The 16,311-nt window shown below is 42.3% G+C and overlaps 2 protein-coding genes across 11 annotated transcripts in view; one reads left to right on the top strand and one right to left on the bottom strand.

Moving 5' to 3' along the window:
* Positions 1-11,175, bottom strand: part of LOC127378850 (lysine-specific demethylase 6A) — a 28,191-nt gene extending 17,016 nt beyond the window's left edge. For both annotated transcript variants that reach the window (XM_051428139.1, XM_051428140.1), the window contains exons 1-5: positions 10,997-11,175; positions 10,796-10,859; positions 2,409-2,517; positions 2,146-2,195; positions 1,605-1,663 (exon numbers count right to left, since the gene is read on the bottom strand). In XM_051428139.1, coding sequence (XP_051284099.1) covers positions 1,605-1,663; positions 2,146-2,195; positions 2,409-2,517; positions 10,796-10,859; positions 10,997-11,175 — 461 coding nt within the window. The remainder of the gene's footprint in view (positions 1-1,604; positions 1,664-2,145; positions 2,196-2,408; positions 2,518-10,795; positions 10,860-10,996) is intronic.
* On the top strand, positions 11,077-16,072 carry LOC127378855 (FUN14 domain-containing protein 1). Of its 9 annotated transcripts, XR_007888197.1 has the most exons (6): positions 11,077-11,201; positions 12,584-12,752; positions 12,865-12,940; positions 14,000-14,134; positions 14,632-15,237; positions 15,596-16,072. XR_007888197.1 is itself a non-coding variant. In XM_051428169.1 (5 exons), exons 1-5 carry the CDS (start codon positions 11,174-11,176, stop codon positions 15,611-15,613), a joined length of 420 nt encoding a protein of 139 aa, XP_051284129.1. In that variant the 5' UTR covers positions 11,077-11,173; the 3' UTR covers positions 15,614-16,072. The 9 variants fall into 9 exon arrangements, 8 of the variants coding, with proteins under 8 accessions (XP_051284129.1, XP_051284124.1, XP_051284128.1 ...); XM_051428169.1 differs by lacking the exon at positions 14,632-15,237 and having other exon boundaries at positions 14,000-14,128; XM_051428164.1 differs by having other exon boundaries at positions 14,000-14,128; positions 14,632-16,072.
* Positions 16,073-16,311: the final 239 nt, after the last annotated feature.

Below are 16,311 nucleotides of genomic sequence, written 5' to 3'. Positions count from 1 at the left end.
AACTATTGTTTTTACTTGAAGGAGGCAGACAACAGGTGTGAACACCTAAGCCTAAGATGCAGAACTCTCTGTTGGTCAGATAGTTGGTGCTCATTCAAGTCACGCTGCGTGTGAGCTATCTTGAACTGAATACTAAAGATGTTCCCTCCACAGAACCTGAGAAAGTACCACATTTGTTAGTTTTCCTGCGCTTGATCGAGACGACAGCAGAAAGTTAACTGATACACGCTTTATTTGCTTGTACCTCTCACTGTGGTGGGTGAACAGGCACAGGAGATGTCCCTCGGCCTTTTAAAAAACACTGGATTTGCGTGTTCCTTTACAAAAGTGACTGTAGTTCTCCTGCAGCCATCGAGAACCGGAGCTGCGTTTGCCTATACTCGCATCTTGACGCTGTTCATGTATCCAGAGGTTTAAGCCGGCTGATTCATTTTGGTAATTCAGTCGGAACAGATTCCTCTCTGGTTGTGGGGTTACCATGGAAACGACATGGGATAGCTTCACTCGCTGGCATTTATTTTTTTCCAGCTGGCAGCAACAAACAAGATAAACATATACAGACTACAACTGAGTTGTGTACTCCTGGTCTCGCATTCACAGATCCTTCTCTGCTGAACGGAGCTGCCTTTCTTCTGGAGTTCATTATTCGCCCTGTTTAGAGGGTGTTCAGCTGAATTACAAACAGGATTGCCGTTCCCTTTGCAATAAACTCAACAGAATGAGTGATTTGAGGAAAGAGATATTACATGGTGTGGGTTTACAAGGGGTTATGGGCCGGACTATTTCTCGTAGGGTTTCTGCGGGTTTCAACAGGTTAAATTTAAGACTTGATAATGAATATAATTTAAGACCTACTGATAGGATATGAAGGGAAAATCAGTATTGGTTCCATGTCAGTTTTGTTTTGTAGCATGATCACTACAAATTAAAAGTAAGACTGAAAAATGCAACTTCATACAAGCAACGTTAACTTAATTAATCCAATCAATTTTTAAGACCTGAATCATATGTGTATACATAATTAGATCGTCGGATGACTTTTTTGGGGGCATTTATTGTATAGTTTTGAGAACAGTCATGAAAGAGGGTTGCTACTGCAGCAAGGACTCTGCCTCAGTACATGACTTTCACCCTGCCGACACCCTGATCAATCAGCGTCGACTCCGGGAAGTCACTGCTCCCAGCCAAAAAAACAAGGCCCCCCCCCCCCCCCCCCCCCCAAATAAAAGCAAATTTTAAAAACAGATTAAAGTGAGCTTTAGAAGGTGCTGGTGGGTTTGCTTCTGTTACCTTTGGACAGAGGCATGCTAACTGTTTCCAGTCTGTATGCTAAGTTAAGCGTTAACTGGCTCCAGCCACATACTGTATTTACTGCACAGGCTTAAGAGTGGGATTGATCTTCTCATCAAACTTTCAGCAATAAAAGAGAAGACAATGTAACACCAGAGCCACCTTTTTGTACTGTGCATTTTTCAAATAAAGATTCCATACATTAATGTGGGATTGTCGCAGTGCTTCTGTGAAGATTTTCCACCGTTAATTACGACCGACTCATTAGTGTGTTCTGGTTTAATGCAGATTAAACAAAGACAGATGGTACTCACCACTGAAAGGCATTATAATGGAAGTAGACCATTCCCAGGCCATACAGAAAGGCAGCATTCTGGGTGGGATGGAGAGGTGAAAGGTCATTACAATTAGATAGTTGAAATAAAAAAAACAACAACAGAACAGACAAAACTAACTGAATAACCCAGCTAGCAGTGCAATCAAATATCTCTGACACTGAATGTGCCCTGGTAATAAAAAAAAGCCTCACATATTTACATAACCCTGCAGCCACTTGCTACAGTTCAGTAATCAGTAAAACCAATAACTAGAAACCAGTCTCACCGCAAAGTGTCAACGTTACGTGGAAGAAGCACAAAGTGACTTGAAATCTGAAACCGCATCTCACACCTGCTACCTAACCCCACTGAGGTCATATGTGCATCCTGTGTAATAGTGAGTGAACGTGTGGGAAAGAAAGCAAGAGAGAGAGGGTGTGTGTCTGTGTGTAAATCACAGGCCGTGAGAGAAAGTAAGTGAGCATGTAGGCACGTGTGTGTGTGTGTGTGTGTGTGTGTGTGTGTTTGCATGTCTCACCTTCCAGTAGTCTGACTGTAAACTGTAGTACCTCTGGTATGCCGATAATGCTGTAATTAAAAGGAGAGGGAAGCTGAGAGTTTATCTTTCACCGCAACACCATTGAGGCAAAGAACCTGAGCAGTCAGCATTTGTGTCGAGCTGGAAAGGAGCCAGTCGTAATTCATTTCTGCAGTTCGCTGTGGTCGGCGAACAAAAGACGTGAGGAAAGTAAGGATTCTACAAAAGCACTTGAGGGCTTGGGAGGAGGAGAGGTTGCTCACCTTTCGGGTAATCCTCCAAGAGGAGGTTGAAGTGGCCTAGCTGGCAGAACAACTCGGGCTCCACTTTGCCCTCGGCCTTAAGGATGAGCGAATCGTAGCAGCGGACAGCCTGGAGGGGGGGAGAGAACACAAAAAAACAAATTGGTGCATTGCTGTATTATGCAAGGGACAGAGACATGGGGGGGGGAGTGAGAGAGGAGAGCTAGAGAGAGACAATCATAAAGAGTAATGTCACACAGAACTTTTGAAAGTCACAGCATGGCTGACGTCAGCTCCCTGATTCTGGCCAAGTCGACTCGCATTCTTTTCCGCGGATAAATATCAGTATCAGCCCTAGACTAACTTACTGGAATGAAGTTTGCTGTAGATAAGGACGTCTGCTTAAGCCTTTTCTCTTTTGAACTTCTATTAGAAATCTTCCTGTCCTGATAAAAATAGATACAAAAGTAGCTGCTGCCTGTGGGCTGGATGCACACTGCACTATTAAAAAGGGGTTAAAGGGCCATATTAGTGTTTATTAAATGTGTTTTACCAATTTAGGAGGGAGTATTCCCAGCTTATATTGTATGCAGTGATTCTTTCCACACACACACACACACACACACACACACACACACACACACACACACACACACACACACACACACACACACACACACACACACACACACACACACACACACACACACACTTAAGTTGACCAATTGCACCTGTTTAAAAACAGTGGGCAGTTACAGCATCTGCAGGAATTTCTTCTGTCTTGTACACAGAAATAACAGGTACAAGTACAACGCACTACAACAGGTTTTTAACTGGTTTTCAAAGTCTCAATTTAATACAGATGCCTCTGTGTGAACATAAGAGCGAGATGACTATTTCTATGTAGTTATTCTCAATGCCTGCCAGGTTGGATTCAGTCGGATTTCCCCTTGAAATCAATGAAAGGTGGTGGAAGAAACCCCTTTTGTCCCATTCTACTTCCAGCTGCCCCGGACCGTTCTTTTTGTTTCATTCTACATAATAAATAGAGTTAAATAACTTTGTTTCAGCAACTTGCATCACTTCATTGACTCACTCTGCTCCACCAGGGAAGTCCTGCTTGCTGTTCTCTGTTCTTATATCTGAATAAAAAAATCTAAATCACCCTGGATGTTTGTCCACACTCCGTTTATTATTCTTTGAGTCATTGGTTGAGTTACTGTTTCTTGTTTATTCATAAATGCTGAATTAATAAATGCACCACTGCAAATTGTAGAGCAAATGCAAACCTGTTTCTGACTAGTATACAGCGATGAACATCTGCATACACACGCTTTGAATTTGATTATTATTTAGCTAAATAATCAAAAGATTCACTATAGGGACATCGTATATTTGAAGTAAAACTGTTTAAACATCTACAAGCTCAAAGTAATTATTTATAAGCTATAGGAACACCCTAATCCAGAGATCAGGAGAGAGAGAGGGAGAGAGGTCAAACGTGCCCCATGCGCCACACCTACTGACTGAAGAGGAGAGGGAGAGACCCCAGGGGGATGGATTACAATATAATATATTGGAATATAGTTCCCATATTTTCCCTTATGGTCTGAAAAGCTGCTAAATCTAGCGAGACAGACACTAAATTGGGAACCCTTGTCTCTATTAGTATTACAAACTGGGTGCCTGCTCATGCAAGCCCAACATTTCCTACTGCTGCAGCTTGACATTAAAAGCATTTAACGGTTGAAGCACAAGTTGACTTTTATCATGAAGTAATCACAGGAAATGCAAGTGTTTCTCAGTGACATTAGCCCTGACCGCTATTGTATCAAAACGGTCATTGTGGGGCTTTTAAAAAAAAAATATAGCAGATCAGCAACATGCCGCACACCTCCAGCTTCTCAGCGAGGTAACCAACTCCTTTCACTGTGCCTAGACTCATGCCGCAGAAAATCAAATCACGGCTGCTTAAAGAAGGATGGAAAAGGCTAATTATTGCCTGACCTCTTCATTAAAAGAAAACTAGTTTGTTTGGCTGCACTGTAAACAACTATATCTAAAATATACAAAAAAGGATAAAGCTGAAAGTCCAAACAAACCTGAGAATGACCTGGTCTTTCTCTGGTGCCACACTAAGCTCACATCAAAAAGGTCCACAATGCTGAACGCTGTTCTGCCCTTCGAAGAGGCAGCTGCATGTGTACATGAAACTGAGAAATGACTTCTGAGTTTATGCACAAGTGGGTGATATCTCATCTCATATCTTGCAGATTTTATGGAGATAATTGTTTTTTATTATTTGAAATTTAAGGCCTATTTATCACATTTAACCTCCAACACACACACAGAAGACCTGCTATTTGCCCTTGGTGGGTAGCGCTTACATAATCGGATACATTTATTTTGTTATCAGCAGACTGAAAAGTAAAACTTTTGCCAAGACAACGTGCAGCAGATCTGAATACCGTGACAGAAAGAGGGACAAACTGACAAAAGCTGAATATGTTTACGCTGTGGAAATGTAGCTTTGTCTCGAAGATCTCATGATTAAAAAAAAAGTGTTCTTCACATTATCGATGTTGAAGGCGAGGTCTTCAAACAGGAAGATATATAACTTCTACTCAGCAGCCAGAGCGTCAACTGTCCACTCTGTAACAGTAACCACTGTCAGACAGCAGTCCTCTTCATTATCACAGAGGATTTAACGTTATCACTTCAACCAGTGCATATACACATGGGCGCAGTCTCAGTTCAGACACTGTGACAATGAGGTGGTGTGGGGGCTCATTACTGAGGTGCCACGAGCAATAGCTGCATTTACGTTTCTACGTCCAGCGTGCCGGAGAGAAGCGACTGCGGTGAGTTGAGGTGGGTTTTGTTAGAAGCGTTTAAATGAAAAGCTTTTCTCCATCTTCCTTAATGATGTTTTCTTCCCTATCAACAATCTCCACCAACATTGGAAACTTGTAGGAGAAAACACAGACAGCCCAAGCTGACCGATCATAAACTAGTTCTGAAATTAACATAACATTCACCATTTCATTTACACATCAGAGTTAATACAATTCCTTTGACTTTCTTTACAAAGCTACGCAGAAATATTTGAATATACATAGTATGAATCTCAATTCAGTAGTTATAAGCTTAGTTTTATTCATTTATTTAAATGGTAAAAGGTAGATTGACTGTACTTGTATTGCGCCTTTCTTCCGACCACTCAAAGCACTTATACACTTACATGCCACATTCATACACTGATGGCAAAAGGCCATCACAAACAGAAGAAGACTCAGTTTTACACAGTCACACATCGGGAGCAATTGGGGTTCAGCATCAAGCTCGAGGACATACAGCACGAGGAGCCTAACCTCCATTCTACAGTAGTATGTATGTATGTGTTTTATGAGTAGCATAAAGGGAACTACAAACTGCATTTCATTATACGACCCCGCGTTGTAAAAAGTTCCAACAGTATCCTTGTACATTCATTAAAAATGTATGTTCAAATTAGAGGAAGGAGACCATACAAACCAGGAAAATCATCAAATCACAACACATCAGTTATAAGCTTTAAAAGCCTACAGGTCAAATTAAAGCCTACATATCAGTGAAATACTCAACTGTATATGTGTATTTGAATCTGATCCTACAGCACTGCCACATTCCTTAACCGTGGCAGTGAACACACTGACTGTAACATAGAGGTTGCTTTCACCCGTGGTTGAACTGCTTCTTGCTAACAGCGTAATACTTAGTCAATGACCAATGAATGATCTGCAACATGTAGACTAGACTGGGTGTCCCCACTTCCCATCTAACATTACAATGAGCACAGTGTATTAACAATTCACCAGATCAGACAATATATATCCAGGATTTGTCAAATTAACATTGTGTCTACTTCACACAAGTATTTATGATGAAACAGACCAAATCTGATATGTTCAAAAATGTCACACGGTTACGGTAATCGAAATGAATTATTTCTGCCTGACTGACTGTCTGGTCGAAGAGGGCTGTGCTGACACAGCACTTTTAGTCAGGGCTGTTTATGCCAGTTTTTCTCACTCAGTTAACTGCAAGTGGTCATTTTGTGTCAACCTGTGCACTTTTTGCCACAAAATAACATTTAGATTTGCAGAGAAAGTCCCAAGGGAATCTCAAACTCCTCTGAGCAGCATTCAAAAATTCATTCGACAGTCGTCTAATTATTGTAAGCCAGGAGGTATATGTAATTAACTTGGGGAGGGGGGATACAATTTCTCTGTACTTTTTCAACTGAGTAAAAATAAATGAATGAATGCATTGATGAATGAATTTGGTAACCTGCATAACTAACGACAGTTTAGTAAATTCCCACCAGTCGAAGAAAAGACGAGCATCCTTCAACACCGTCACTGTGTTTCCCCGCCAGCTCGGTGGGATTTAGCATTGAATTATCAACCGTGCCGTGAGAAAACTGTTTTTCTCCTGTCTGACTGACATAATTGCCGAACCATCACCGTGTCACATAAGAATATGTAGGTTCACTTTTAACCTTTTTAGACACAGACTAAAACAAATGATGCAAACCCTGTTATCAGCAATTACATACACTTCCTAACATGAGCTGAGTACTAGAGCAAACACTAAGTAATAGGCCATTATTACGCAAGAATGTGAAAATGTTTTGGACTGGGTTGGGTGACAATACATACTGTGAGACAATATTATACCATGGTATTTACAGTATCCTATTCATATCTGTAGGTGTATGGGGCCACTGTAGACAATGTTGCCAACTGATGAGTAGGATCAGTAAGTAGCTTTAATGAAAACGTCAATTTGTCATGGATTTAATTCACTGAATTAGCCAAAAACAGACATACATTCCTCGTTGGTTATTTTATCCATGATAGAGGATCTCTAGATTGCCCACCTTACACACAGATACACACAGACAGACTACACTTTTCCCTTTATTTTGCCTTAGCTTTGCAAGAAAAAAGTGTGAACCACTGACCTGCAGACATAGTTAAGATAATCGCAAAGACAACTGAAAAGGCACAACAGTAGATGCTACTATTAGACTAACAACACAGAGAAAACACAACAGGATCTACAACAAGGCGTCACTCAACAGTCCCTGATGTGTCTGGAATTGTTATGTAATGCAATGGTATACAGGAATGCACTGATGTTTTCACAACTGGCTCGCTATTCAACTTACAAACGAAGCCCCAAAGTCATCGTCCGTGCCAATGGTACATACCTCTCTATGCTGCGTGCATGCTAGTGAGTTATACAGTATGTTAAATGGCTGTACGCAACTAGTATTATTTCAGTTATACTTCATTAATCCCTGTGGGAAAAACTGTCCTCTCTGAACTATTCTGCAGCAGAGGTCAGCCACCGCTCGGCCCGTCAAGGGCAATGCAAGAGCAGTATACGATACCCAGCATGCATGTCTTTTGCATGACCTGGAGGAGACATGCAAACTTCACCCAAAGTGGCACCAGTCAGCCCATCGTGAGGATTAAACCCAAACGCCTTTCTTGTAGCAAAAAGTGCCACTAAAAACGGATGACGCGACTACAACCCCCAATACAGATATTGTCACACGTACAAAATAAAAAATTAGGACATTCAAGTTCAAAGATTACCTTTAGTCTAGTTATTCAAAGTTTACATCATTCCCACCTACTTACTGGTGGTGATACAGTGACCTAGTTCTGTCACAAATGTTGAACCCACGCTTATCTGCGTGTAGATAGAGGAACAGTGCAGCGAGGCGGCCATTGTAAAGTACCAGACAGGGTAGTCACTCAAAACTAATAAGCTACGAGCACAAAATTTAGTCATAAAACTCATCTAACCTTACAAAGCCCAGAGGGTGAGTGTTTTTCATCATTCTCAGCAGACTATCTGCCATTGGACTCAGACGTATGAGGTTAATTGTTTGTGAGGACACATTCTGGTTCATTTGCCAGTCGTTTTCATGAGCCATTCTCAGGTGACGGCACACGAAAACTATTAAGAGTCAATGTGTCTTTACACAAGCAGAAAGCCAAGTTATTGCAGCCAAGTAAAGCCCATAGTGTGCTTTCTGTTTCGAAAAGACGCCAACAACTAATGGCTGCTTTGCCTCTGGGGAAAAATAGAAATCACAAATGACATGCTAATGTAGTTGACACCAACCTATATATCTAGCAATGGGCAATTCCCATAGTGTCTCATACTGCGCTCTCTATCATCTGATGGTCTAATATCAGCATTATAGCTATGTTATATTCTATAATGTCTGCTGCTCACAATGGATCCTACACATTCAATACCAGCCCTATCTTTCCTTCATCAATTTAAAATCTGTACTTTCTTCAATGTAGAGGTGCCTGGAGCTGGATCAAGACATAACTCCTTAGCTCTTTTCCTTTTGTCAACATTCATTTTAGTCTTGTGCACATTTAAATTATACTGCTATAAATATCTGTGCATTGCCAATTTTACTTTCTAGATGTATAGGATTGGTATTCAGTGTTGTATGTATGTAGACATGTTTTGACTGATATAATGATGATGGAGAAAGACAGACACATGCTTTGTGTACTCCCATCAAGGTTTTGAAGACGGTTACGAGGCAAGAGCCCATAGCACCTGTAGGTGTTTTTATACAGGCCGGGCGTACAAGAGCAGGGCTGCAACGAGAAAAGTCTGGCAGCCGACGCCGACCATGCAGCAAGATCAATGTCAGACGTTACCGCCACAATCATCAGCGACAAATCCATAATGAAAGGCACCAAGATACCTGTGTACACTAAGAGTGACATGCAAAATATGTTTAACATGTCCTATTATATGCACAACTGACACCAAACCAATATCCACAGGGTACGTGACAAAACAGACCTCGTTTCATATGACGGAACGGGATGTTTCAAGAGTGCAGGTGAGCATATTACCAAAATAAAGCATATAGAAAACAACAAATCCTGTTAAAACATTGCATCAGTAAAGACTAACACATGTTAATGCCCTGGCTCTGCGTTGAACATAGGAGCTGCAACGGTTTAATTCAAGCCTAATACACTGATTGCAATAGCACACTGTCCCTATTCTCTATCAAGTACAGCACACCAATGCTTTTCTGCTGCTCCTGTGCAGCTAATGCTAGATACACTTCCTAGGTATCCCACACCACCTAGCGAGCGGATTCGTGGATGGCCCTTCAAACCATGAGCTGTCAACAGCACCAATTTCTCCACACCATCCACGGTCCAAGATAAAGGCACAATAGAGGGGTTTCGCTAGCCCAGCAGTGTGTCATGCCCAGGTAGACTGTGCCTGTTTTAACACGCAGCTTTCTTGTCCGAGAGCACATGCAGAGCCAAACAGGGGCAATGAAAACTGTAAACAAAGGACCCTGACACCACCTAGGTCGGCAGGAGGAACACATCTTCACAAAGAGCCAGGACCCGAGAGGGAACTTAAGGCGCACTTTAGCAGCACCCAAACGAATCGGAGCTATATATTCATATCAAATTGGTTATATAGCTATCGGTGTCACTCCGCCATGTCCCGCCATCTTGGACAGGCAGCCAGCCATTAACGTTACTTGTAACGTTTGTCAAGTCGCTCACAACGAATAAACGACCAGAAAACGTCCTGAATTGCGCTCCGTGGAGCAATGCAATGTCCCAATAACAACATAACAGAGTGTGGTCGAGACACTAGATCAATGCAAATGCTACGGGCACTGGCCAACCTGGCTAGATAACGGGTGAGCTGTATTTCTGTATTTGGTGCACCCTGAAGGCTCCAGCGTCAACGTTACTTCCACCAACGTTATCACCGCCAGATACCGATACTTGTGTGTTTAAGGTCGGATGTTAGACCCTAACCCTCGCAATATAACAACCTCACAGCGACATAAACTTTCCCCAATAAAGTGCAACGTTTCCAAAAAAAGAAAAAACCAATGTGCTACACAAAACCGTGACGACGTTGTGTTGTTTGTGGTACAAGTGCCAAGTTACACAAGGAGGACGCTGTACGGAATAACGTTAGCTGTCCAGCTAACAGGGAAAGGGCGGTTGCCTCACAAACATTAACGCTAGCTAGTTAAACCAACAGAGCCGAGGCTAGTCGGCTAACAATCACCGAGGCTAGCGACACCGCGTAGCCGCAGGTGCAGGGTCGCTGTTCATCGGAGGAGAGTTGCTAACTAGCAGGCTAGCTGACAGGCTAAAAAGAGGGGCTGCGGCTAGCTGGCCTTGGTCTCCTCAGCGAGTGGGCCACTCGCGGTTCTCACCGGGTCGCTACTTCGAGAGCCAATTCACCGCCGTGCACGGCAGTGAAGGGGTTGGAGTAAGTCCTGTGGATCAGAGAGCTGCTTGGTTGTAAAAATACATCCAGTTAAGATTTGCTACCTTCATCAACAGGGCCTTCGTTCTGGCGCCATCTTCATGAAGCTTCTGAAATCCAAACAGTGAGCTGCAAGCAAGAAGACAACATAGGCGGCTCACAATCAGTTGCAGAGCGGCTGGGGAACATTTTCGACACGAAAACAAAGAAAACAATTAAATTTCAAAGTGTGCGTCTGTGTGAGTGCACGGGGCTGCTATTCCGACCTGTCGATCCCGACCAAACTGTCCCTCTCCTGGGCTGTCAGTGTCGGAAAGTCCTCATCTGTTTCAGTAGCTTTTCCCGCCGCCATTTTCTTTCCCTCATCACCACCAGAAGAAGCCGAGCCGAGACTCCGAGCAGCAGCGCAGGCAGCAGCGGCGACAGACACACCGCACGATTGCATGGAAAATCGCGACGCGGGGACAAACGGTTTGCTCCGCCGAATCAAAAAAGAAAAACTGAAGAAAACAAAATGATCAAAAACTTTTTTTCCAGGATGAAAAGATGCGATTCGATATAGTAAATCCTTTCTGGGGGACAGACGCGCTCTCCGGGTAGCTCCTCAAACGTCACATTTTTCATCACAAAGTGATATTGTGCCGCTGTTTGAATGCGAATAACTGAATATAATATCCAAGATGTGAGTATTTGACAATAAAAACGCGTTTCGGACGCGAAGATAAAGTTGTTATAATTGTGTCACCCAAGCGAACCCACGCGCCGCTGTAGCCACGCCCTCTCCCCGCTCTCCAACCAATGGGAGCGCCCGCATCGCACCATATGACTTCCCTGCTCTATCATTCTTTTATCTCAAATGTTCATATTCTCCCTGCAAAAACACTCATATTTCATACCACGATTATTCTGGAAGCACATTCTGAAATATTTATTCTCTGAAGGTGTCTGACGCCCACGCACATTCAAGTGAAGGAGCTTTGTTTCTCCCGGACAATGTATTAATTTCCACACAGTAGGATATAATCTGGTATTATGTGTATTGACACTCAGTTGTCGCTTTTACAGACTGGTTAAACGAGGACTGCAATGCATCATTAGTTCCGAGCCTTTAACATAATATAACCTCTGTCTCCACTTTCCAAAGTCCCGTACTAATTCAGAGATATCTTCCTTAATACGAAGAGAAAGTTGCAGCCTTTTAGTAAAAACGTTGCTAAATTGCTGAGCCTAATCAAGAGAGATCAACTGACGTGGCAAAGCATCATCGTGTGGGCGTGGCTTAGTATTGTCAACATCCTGGTGACATAACCAGTTTCTCCAAAATGGCGACCGCGGACCACAGGGAAGGTTAGTGATTTTGTTTGTCAGAAATACGGCTTTATTACCCGAATTAATATCGGAATTTATAACTTTTTTCCCTCCGACGATAATCAAACTGGGACGCGGTCTTGACCTCGGTGTTAATAAGAGTCCGGAGAGGAAACTTATAGGGTGTAACACTGTATTGAACCGGTATCCATTTGGCGCTAGCCAGCTAATATTAGCTTCCCAAGTCAATAAACAAGCAGCCCTTAGAGCCTGTGGTAGCGGAACTGCCCTTAAAGTCAGCGTAATAGACACTGTTACGTTTTGGGTTTACAGAGCCACATATATGGCTCTGTCAGTAACGGGGTCATTTGAAACATGTCCATAATGTAAGTGCTTGTATGTGCTCGTCAGAGTTTGGGATGGAGACAAGAGGTCAACTGAGGTATAGTGTCATTAACTGCGCATGTACATCCCTTCATTCTCCGTTTTTCTGGAAGGCCGGTGGCGCAGTGTTTTAACTTTCTCTTTTTATGCTTGTGTCACAGCAGGTCAGGACGACCCAGAGAGCGAGGATGAGGTTTACGAGGTCGTGGACCTGACAGAATATGCCCGCAGGCACCAGTGGTGGAGCAGGGTGTTCGGGAACAACTCCGGCCCGATTGCTGAGAAGTATTCCGTGACCACCCAGCTCATGATGGGAGGGGTGACTGGATGGTAAGGATCTGTCTGTAACAACAGATTTTCTAAAGAATATTCCAAAAGATCTGCAAAGCAAAAACATGACTGGAAGCAAGTGTGTGATGAACACTCCTCTCAACACATCCAGGTGTGCTGGATACCTCTTCCAGAGAGTTGGGAAGATAGCGGCTACGGCTGTTGGAGGAGGGTTCCTTCTTTTACAGGCAAGAGTACCATAACATTGTGTTAATGTACCCTCAGGGAAAAGGTATTTACCACATCTACATAGTCTCTAAGTGATAAAAAAGTGGCTCCAATTGAAGATGCTGGCTGTACAGCACGAAGCTCGGCTGGTCTCCTCTTTACTGCAGAAAGACAAGCATTGTGTGGCAGCTGGCTCTAGATTGACGCCGGCCATCTGGATGCTTATTGGGTGCTGCAGTGCTATCCGTGTGTTATTTAGTCTGTCAGAAACATTCTTGTAACAGTTTAGACAAGTAGATCACACCAGACCCTTGAGTTGATTCACAAGCAGAACGCATAAAATAGATATATTTTTTTGTTGGTAATGCTTTTTCACTTGCATCTCTCTGCGTTTTATTTATTTTACTAAGATTTCATGTGTCAAACAAAGATGTTTTTCTGCACCCAGAAAGAAACAGGCTTTAAATTATTACCTTTTTTTATACCTTTTATGTACCAGAGAACTTGTGTTGGTTCACTCTCTGAATGAGTTGTTTTCAACAAGGTCAGGTAAAGATCTTCCTGGTCCAAATGTTCCCTGAATACATAGTTATATATTTTAAAGTAAGCAGGTGCATCATTCAAAATTTATTTTACCTGCAAAGCTATTCACCAGTAATTACTCAGAGAAGGCCACAACCTTTTTAAAAGCTGGATTTTTAGATAGAGTTTTTTCTTTATTACATACAATGAGTTTGTTTTGCAGACAGGTCTAGATGGTCTCAATAGAACACAGATTACGTCTCACTACAACACCTCCATAAACCGCCAGACAGTAATGCAATAAAGCCCCGAAAAAATCAGATAAGACCAGACAAAGAATCAGTAGCCCAGTAGAGTGGAACAAAAGGTTACTTATTAGATTAGTGCATTGTGCCAGCATAGCATGTCAGTTTAGAACAGACTATTTCCAAAAATATCTATTGTTCTTGCAAAGCGAGAAGCAGAAATTCAGTACAAAATAAAGCGTAATTAAAGGTTTCCTGATTACCTACGCTGAATCAGTTTTGAATGAGTTTTTTTTAACCCCCCCCCCACAGATTGCCAATCACAGTGGCTACGTGCAGGTGGACTGGAAGAAGGTGGAGAAGGACGTAAACAAAGCGAAGAAGCACCTGAAGAAGAAAGCAAACAAAGCAGCCCCTGAAATAAACACATTCATTGAGGAGGTAAAGGTACCTGTAACCAAGCTTGCTCTTTCTTTCACGCTCTTGCTTACTTTTAATCCTAAAATAATTATTCTAATTAACAAACTTGGTAAAACTGGATCAACCATTTCTGAATTGTACTTAACGCGTTCTGTAACATAATTCTGACATTAATTAGACTAAATGCATGTCTTTTTCCTCGATGTCCTGGTTTTGGTGGGGAGGTTTATTTCTTTATCTGCAAACCAGCAGTGCCCTCTAGTGTACTGTCAGCGATACTACACCCACTAGCTGTGACACAGCAGGCTTTAGAGAGATGGTAGAGAAATACATTTTGATGCCAGCGTGCATGTTTTGTGGTGTATCCATTCTCAGTAGATATAAATGTTTTAGTGATGGTCTTAATTTACTCATCAGGAGTAATTTTACATTTTCCAATCCAGACTTTTCTCACTCGCTTTTTTCTCTGCCTTATACCTCGTATCGACTCATCTCATCCGTCTTTTCTCTCCCGTCCTACGCAGGCCACAGACTTTATAAAAAGGAACATCGTCTTGTCCAGCGGCTTCGTCGGCGGCTTCTTTCTGGGTCTGGCCTCTTAAAAGCTGCCGCGCACGCTCGCGGCCTCCCCTTACTGTGAATCACATCACTACATAGGTCACTCTCCTCTCCATTTGTTTACCTCTCAGCCCCATGCGTGCGTTGATTCACCTTTTAACGAACTGAATGGGTGGGGGGGGGGAATGGGGTTTATGTTAAAACATTAAAAGCATGATCTGTTGTGACAGTGGTATTAACTGTAACTACGCCTTCATGTTTTAAATCAATCCTAGCTAATGAATTACTTTTCAGGAGGACTGAGTGCACATTCTTAAGCGTGTGTGTGTGTGGTGGCTCAGTCGGGAATTTGGGTGCTTGGATTATTATACTGTGAAGACTGTCTTCTGTGGGGACCCTTAATGGATCTTTGCCAGACTGCTGAATATGTCAAGCTGCCACAAACTAGCACAGATTCCTCATTGCTTTTTCCCCCCAACACTGATCTGAGTCTAGAATGTCCGTCCCCTCGTGTATTGGCCAGGCGGATGCTGATCTCAGATTGTTAGGAATCGGCGTGTGTGGGCGCCACTGTGAGTATATAGCCAACCCCCTTTTTCAGAGCTGTATATTATATAAACGACATTGGAAGGCAGCAGAGTGGGAAGTTAACACCATCCTCCAGTCTACTGCTTGGAGGTATTTTTTTATGTAGCTGTGAAGTTTGGCGAGTTTATGTGCCATCTAAGCATGTAAGCAAACAGTTTTAAAAAAAAAAAAAAAGTTTGTCACACTGTCTGGGGGGTTAAACAAAGTTACTTTCCCACTCTGAGCAGGAGTTATTAATATACAACACATATCATGAGCATAAATTGCAACTACATTTTGTCTACTTCACATGGACAACAAAGAATATTAAACACAGATCCCTTTTATTCCCATAATCCTCAGCTCCACAATGTCCTTTAATGACCGGATGAGCATCTGCTGCACCCTAATTACCACCATCAACAAGCTAGACACCAAAAGAGACACCGGTCCCGTCATTAAAAGAGCATAATGGAGCAGCGATTGTGACTCCTACGCCCTCGCTATTGTCATTGTGCATTTAGTGGTGTCAGTGTAGCAATAACACAACGGCGACGCTGCTCTCGCTTTAATTATGTAGATAGGACATCCACACACAGGAGTCCGCTTAAGTTGATCACAAGTTGCTTTGATTTGCCTTTTTTCTTCCAGTGCAATATACTGTAATGTTTCTGATGTACTTTGTTTTTTTTTTTTTCTTTGAAGAGCTTGTTACAACTGGCATTTTGTATTCTCATATTCCATCATTGTTTCTATTTAATGTTATTTTGTTACCTGAGCTGTATGAATTTGGCTGGGTGTCTGTTTTAAAATAAAGTTGCCTGATTTTGTTTTGAATAACAGTGTTTTTTCTTGGGGAGAGAGTGGGAAAACCTCAGGCTGATTACCTCTGTATGTCAAGTTATGTATTTATACTCTATGCAGTTGGTGCTAGGGAGGGGTTGCACCATCTGGCCATTTCAACAGTAATTGAATTAATTATAATAATATAATATAATAAATAACTGCAACATCTAATTAACTGGTGTTGAATTGCAGAAAATCTTTACTTTAGTAAGCAACATTAACTGAATAACATT

This window comes from Dicentrarchus labrax, unplaced genomic scaffold (genome assembly GCF_905237075.1).
Source record: "Dicentrarchus labrax unplaced genomic scaffold, dlabrax2021, whole genome shotgun sequence".
Classification (NCBI taxonomy): domain Eukaryota; kingdom Metazoa; phylum Chordata; class Actinopteri; family Moronidae; genus Dicentrarchus; species Dicentrarchus labrax.
This window is presented reverse-complemented; position numbering and strand designations above follow the sequence as displayed.

What these genes read in the sequence shown, in the direction of transcription:
- LOC127378855 (XM_051428161.1), top strand. Translation starts at nt 11,174, where the DNA reads ATGGAAAATCGCGACGCGGGGACAAACG. An exon ending in GAGGGTTCCTTCTTTTACAG is followed by an intron (nt 12,941 to 13,999) that starts GCAAGAGTACCA and finishes CCCCCCCCACAG; the next exon opens with ATTGCCAATCACAGTGGCTA. An exon ending in CATTCATTGAGGAGGTAAAG is followed by an intron (nt 14,135 to 14,631) that starts GTACCTGTAACC and finishes CGTCCTACGCAG; the next exon opens with GCCACAGACTTTATAAAAAG.